Source organism: Corylus avellana, chromosome ca1, assembly GCF_901000735.1.
Source record: "Corylus avellana chromosome ca1, CavTom2PMs-1.0".
NCBI classification, from domain to species: domain Eukaryota; kingdom Viridiplantae; phylum Streptophyta; class Magnoliopsida; order Fagales; family Betulaceae; genus Corylus; species Corylus avellana.
This window is the reverse complement of record NC_081541.1, coordinates 24,868,679-24,875,334: the sequence shown is the minus strand read 5'-3', so window position 1 is coordinate 24,875,334 and position 6,656 is coordinate 24,868,679. Positions and strand designations below refer to the sequence as shown.

The window sequence follows — 6,656 nt, the reverse complement described above, 5'->3', positions numbered from 1 at the left end:
TAATCAAGCGCCCCCTTTTGAAAATGAAGGCGCTTCCTAGGCAAGCGCCCCCTTTTTTAAAAGGGATCGATTGCCTAGGAAGCGCCTCCTTTTTTAAAAGGGGGCGCTTGCCTAGGAAGCGCCCTCATTCTAAAAAGGGGGCGCTCAGGTGTGCAAGTGCCCCCTTTCATAAAAAGGGGCGCTTGCGTGTAAAGCGCCCCTGTTTCTATATGGGAGCGCTTGCATGGTGCGAAACGCATCCAATAATTAATATATAGAAAAAATATTTTTCCCATGCAATCCATATATATTTTTTATTTTCTCCTGATATACAATACGCAATACAATATTGTATTGCGTATTTTCTCCATAAATATTAGATTAATCCATAAATATTTTCTCCATTCATCAATCTCATACAATCTTATATATATATATATCTCACAATACATATCTAATCCATATATACAATCTTGTATCTCATAAGACATCTAAATTCAAAATGATGATATTATAAACACAAAGTGTACCACATCTTAAAGAGTTAACAAAAATTGTACCATACATATGAAATAAAATATCCAAAACGATATCATAAACATAAAGTGTACCACCTCTTAAAAGAGTGTACAAAAATTGTATATTGCATATGAAATAAAATATATCAACGAGTTCGCTTAGCATTTGGTGTCAAATACATACCCAACCTAAAAGGTCAAGTATACGTACGTCACTTAACGATTACCTGTAAATGATAAAACAAAAAAAAAAAAATTAAATTACAAACCTATATCTAACTATTTTAAAAGTGCAAACCTATATATAATTAGATTATATTACAAGTGACTAAGATATGAAGATCTACTACACATACTTTGTGATGATCCACAATGGTCGCCTTCTGCATCAGCTGCATGCTCATCTTCATTTGTTAATTCATTCTCACCTATATATAAATAAATGCAAATGTATATTATGCAATCATATATATGTTCTTTAGTAACATTTTTAATCATGAAAATGTAAATATAACTAATATAATGTAATTAAGGTTAATTAATTACCCGGTCGATTACCGACTGATGATCCTGCTCTCACAACACCGGGACACTCGGTGTCATGTGGAGTACACATGTTTATGTTGCTCGTTCTTTGGCTCGCAAAACAATTTTCCATAAATTTCTTGACGTCGACATAGGCAGATGTTAACATGGCAATCTGTTCGTTTTGTTTGGAAATCTGTTGCTTTTGTTCATTTATGCGCTCAAGTAATGCGGGGACTTGTGCAGCTGAGATCGATGATTTATTTGCATGTGTGCTGCTTTTGACTGGTAGATGCCCAGGTCCCATTCCTCGTAAACGACCAGTATATTTTGCATTCTCCATGACCTTGGCATAAGCGTCGTCAGTTGCCCAATTTATTGATCCCTGTGGGTTGAGTTCATGTTACCGAATGGATTAAATCCATCTGATGTTAGTCCAAGCCTTACATTGCGTGGATCTGATGCAAATTCTGGGTATTTCTCATCAAATGACTTCCATGCTTCACCGTCCGCCGGATGCCTCAACACTCAGTCTTTTGTGCGCCCATCAGCGTGCCATCTCATATGGATAGCGGTGTGCTGCGACATAAACAACCTTTGCAAGCGTGGTATTAGTGGAAACCATCGCAACACCTTAATGGGCCGTCTTTTAGATGGTCGAGATTGCCCATCTCTAATATCGTCCTTCCACTTTGATAATCCACATTTTGTACACAAATCTAAATGCTCAGTATCCTTCCAAAATAACATACAATTATTTCGACAAGCTAAAATCTTCTCATATCCAAGACCCAAGTCCCTCAAAAACTTTTTGGCCTCATATGTATTTTTTGGCAAGGCTTCACCATCCGTCGGAAGCAACTGATTGATGAACTCAAGCAACGATGTGAATATAGTGTTACTAATTCCACCCATACACTTTAAATTATATAGATGTATAATAGCACCTAGCTTGCTATGTTTGGTTTTATCATGTAGTGGCTTTTCTGATTCCATACGCAAGTTGTAGTATTTTCTCGCACTCTCATCATCAACTGCATCCTGCACTGACTCTACAACATTAGGTTGCGCTTCCATGTGACCAGTAAATTCGTCTGTTATTGACGGGTGCATGCCAAAAACATCACGGAGCATGGCATTCATAGTTCTCGACTCGTCAGGTACGGGGGTTGAAGAAGATCCTTTAACTGTTGGTTCTCTTTGAGTAACAAGATCACACATCCTTTCTCCATGGAGCACCCATTCGGTGTAACCAGGTATAATTCCTGTTCCATCAGTTAAATGTGTGTAAACCAACTCTGGACTAAGACTCTTGTTGAATTTACACTTCTTACATGGGAAGATTATGTACTCCTTATTTGTAGACTTGCTAACTGCAAATTCTACAAATGATTTGGCTCCATTCATATACTCAACGGAACCCCTAAACTTTGCCATCCAACTCTTGTCCATAGCGTGACTACATTATAAAAGATTTATAAGTTATAATGATAGATCGAGGTATTAAATTTTTTTTATTAGAGGAACATTTTTAGTTTTTTTTTTTAGGGGAAACTTCACTTACCCCCCCTATACTTTCGTGCTTTTTGCAGACACCCCCTATTGTTCAAAACCTCTTACTTTGGTGCATCAAACTTTCGTTTCCTTTCAAATACCCCCCTACCGCTAACTTTTGACCTTTCTACCCCTAAATTTTTTTAAAAAAAAAAATTATTTTTTAATAAAAAATAAGGGCACGATTGTAATTTTCCACCTTTTCCGTTAGGATTTAACAGAAAATCCTAACGAAAGGGGCAAAGTGAATGGAAACGAAAGTTGGATACACCAAAGTGAGAAGTTTTAAACAATGGGGGAGTGTCTGCAAAAAGCGCGAAAGTAGAGGGGGGTAAGTGAAGTTCCCCCTTTTTTTTAAATAAACAAATAAAATTGACATAATATTAGAATAGAAAGGAAAGGGAAAAAAAAGTCATATTGCCAGGGACATAAAGTCATATTGCCGGGGCCCTAACATAAAAAATAGCACTCTTATAAGGAATTTGATATTCTTTGGGCTTGCCAAGGACCCCCCAAGTGTTGTAAGTGTAGGTCCACCCCTGTTAATGGCCAAGCGATGTCTAAAGACCAACTTAATCCATGGTTCCAAAGATTTCAAATAATGTTGTTTCAATAGATGGAATGAAAGATATATAAGGATGAGAATCTGAAAGTCAAATAAGGCAACTATTTAAGTATGAGAAAAACAATTACACTAAAAAGTGCAATGATCAGTACCAATACTTATATAAAAGCTATTAACAAGAAACTCCCAAACGTATGCAATATCATTGTCAAACATGATATGTCATGAATATAGCACATGATTCGGTTATCATAAAGAACTTTATTTCAGCTAATGACATGTAAAGATCACATACCTAGGCAATGCAGCTCAATATCATAAAACTTGAGGAATAAATAAATATATCTAAGCATACACCCTACATCACAGCACAAATACTTGAGTTAATCAATAATGCAGAGAAAGCAATATTGAATAATACAAAACCAATTCAAACATATAACAAAGACAATTTTAAAAGAAGTTCTGCAAAAACCAACCTACCAGTACATGTTCAGAATTATTGTGATTTGCATGTACATATATGTTTTTCAGCTTAAAATGAAAGAAGGCTTGCGCACAATAAAATAAAATAAAATCTAAAGAAATAAGCAAAAGAAAATCTATTGAACAATGAGCAGACTTGCACACTTTCATTGGCCATAAGAATAAATTCCAGCTCAAAAAGCACTTGCATGGCATAAATTGCCAAATGCAAAACATATATAATCAACGAAGAACCAAATGCAAACACAAGCAACAAATATTTGGAATACAGAGTGAGAAATAAAAAACCAAAATCGTTAGGATTTACAGGGCTTTAGTTAGTATAGCAACTATAGATAACATAGAGGCTGCATTATACTTAATAACTAAATAAATCATTCATAAACTGTTCTCAGCCCATTCAGTAAGATATAAGGATCTTTTAGGATAGAAAAGCTAAAAGATTCAAACATGATTGACCCTTGTAATGAATGCATCCTACATCAATTACAAAAGCAACTAAATTAACTGGTCAGATAGTTCAGATGAGCCAGCAGAAGTTTGCCTCCAATGTTATAGAAAAATGTTTAAGTTTTGGAACTCCAACAGAACGCCAGGCCCTGGTTAATGAGATGCTTGGTTCCACTGATGAAAATGAGCCCCTTCAGGTTTGTTAATTGTCCAAGTCCTACCTATCATTAAATATGACAAAGCCTGTTCAAGCTTTTTGTTACATATATTTGTCAAGGTGAATTAAGTTCTTTTAAATAAAGCTCTCGTATTAATATTTGAAATAGAATAGGCTGGTATCAGAACCCCATCCTATCTCTCTTATTATTCTTTTAAATAGAATAGGTCAGTATCAGAACCCTGCCCTTCCACGCCTCTCATTATTCCATGGTGTACATTGTTAGTTTGGGATACCCCTGTATTTCAACAGATATTTTCTGATTTATGGGGCCGAACATGCCAATTGGAATTGTGAACCTTAGATTATTGAAGGTTTCTGTAAATATAGTGTTTGTCTCTTGGCATCACCAAAGCTTCATCTCAAGTGTTCTTGTAGTTATGCCTAATTTTTTTTTCAAGTGAATTGGGTATTTAAATTTTTAGATCAGCAGTTCATAAGGTTTCCTAACTGTACAGTTTTTGGCCGTTCTCTGTGTCTGCAAGGTAGTTCATTTGCTAATGTTTTTTCACCCTGGTTTCATGGTTACGTGAACTTTTCTGACCCATTCTTCTTTTCTAGGCGATGATGAAAGATCAGTTTGCAAACTATGTTGTACAGAAAGTGTTGGAAACTTGTGATGACCAGCAACTTGAACTTATACTTAACCGAATAAACCAACTACACCCTAAAAGCAGAGAAAACTTTGCTGAATTTAAAATCCCTAATTCTCCTAAAAATCATAATAAATCAAAAATCTAACTATTAGAATCCCAAATTAACAACTTAAAGAGACAACAGAATCAAAGAAAAACAGAGACAGAGACAGAGAGAGACTCACCAGTACAGGAACGTAGAGAGAGGCCGGCTGGTTTCGACTGGAGAAGAAGGCCGGTGGGTTGGCCAACCGTGCGGGTCACTGGGCGCCGGAGAGAGATAGGAAAATCGAGATTGAGATTTGGAGACTGGCGCAGTAGAGAGAGATATGAAGCGATATATATTGAGGGAGAGGGGAGAGGCTAGGGATTGAAAATATATATCACGTATATATATATATATATCTATCCTGATGCAGAGAGAGGGGGGGGGACTGGCGGGGCGCGCGGGGAGAGGTTAGGAAAAATATATATTGAGGGAGAGCGGGAGCTGAGGAATCATAATTATGTTCCCGCTCACAAAAACAAAAAAATATAAATGTATTAAAATTTAAAAACACTTATAAATTTATTAAAATTAGAAAACACTAGCTTATAAATTTATTTATAAAAATAAAAAGTAAATACTAAAAATTAAAAAACATTTAAAAGAGACTTAAACTAAAAAATATATAAATGCAAAATCAGTTAATGTGGTTGTCTAAATTAAAAATTCATCTATGTGATATAAAAACAAAAATAATACTAATTCAAAAATTATCGGGATAGGCCACAATAATAATTTAATTCTTGTAATTAATTAAATTCTGTCAAAATAGCTAACGGATTCCATTAGAGCATCTACAGCAGTAAGAGGTATTCTACCTAGTCAAAAAGCACAATTCTCTATTTTAGCTATACTCAATTTTAATGTACCTCAACTCTAATAGACTTTTATATTCTTCATTCTCTATTTTTAAAAAAAAATTTATACTTTTAATCTTATTTATTTTATTTTTTCAATTTTTCCTAGGTCTCTCTCTCTCACTCCTTCCCTCTCAACAAACCCAAATTCTCCCATGACCCGCCTATTCCCCAACCTTAAAACCCCTCGCAATTTTTTTTAGGAAGTTTTTAGTGATTCAAAATATTTGAATTTGTGTCATAAATTCATGAACAGAGAAGAGAGAGAAACGTTGAGGGGGGAGAGAAGAGAGAAGAGAGAGAAACGTTGAGGGAGAGAGAGAAGAGAGATAAAATAATGTGGAAATAATATTATATATATTCAACAATCTAGTGTGCTACAGTGAATAGCAATATGAAACTATTCACTATATTAGTTAAGGTATAATAGCTAATATGAAGTTATTCTGTTGGAGCAAAAAAAATGGCAAAAATAGCTAAATGTATAGCTAATATCTCAATTTTAGCTACACTGCTTGAGATGCCCTTAGTGTATCACGTCATCACCAATAGAATGATGATACATGTCATTCTTATTTAAAAGTAAATAAATATATTAAATATATAAATTATTTTTAATATTAAAAAAAATGATGAGGGCGGGGGAGTGGGTGGCTGGACAGAAATAGACACCAGGGTGGCTCCTTGGCCACCCCTTCCCCCAAAGGGGGTGGCTACCAACCGGCAACCAACCCATATTTAAAAATTAAAAATTAAATAAAAATAAAAAATAAAAAATTAATTTGTAAATTTTATGGGTAATTATCATTTCCGCCCAATGAATT

At 34.9% G+C, this 6,656-nt stretch overlaps 2 protein-coding genes across 2 annotated transcripts; both read right to left on the bottom strand.

The window, feature by feature from the left end:
• Positions 1-704: 704 nt before the first annotated feature.
• Positions 705-1,365, bottom strand: LOC132167963 (uncharacterized). Its single transcript, XM_059579021.1, has 3 exons — positions 1,044-1,365; positions 854-925; positions 705-724 (listed from the first exon to the last, which is right to left on the bottom strand). The coding sequence occupies exons 1-3, from the start codon at positions 1,363-1,365 to the stop codon at positions 714-716; spliced, it is 405 nt and encodes a 134-aa protein (XP_059435004.1). The 3' UTR covers positions 705-713.
• A 185-nt stretch (positions 1,366-1,550) lies between these two features.
• LOC132167953 (uncharacterized) lies at positions 1,551-2,474 on the bottom strand. Its single transcript, XM_059579009.1, has one exon. The coding sequence runs from the start codon at positions 2,472-2,474 to the stop codon at positions 1,551-1,553; it is 924 nt and encodes a 307-aa protein (XP_059434992.1).
• Between the last annotated feature and the right edge of the window lie 4,182 nt (positions 2,475-6,656).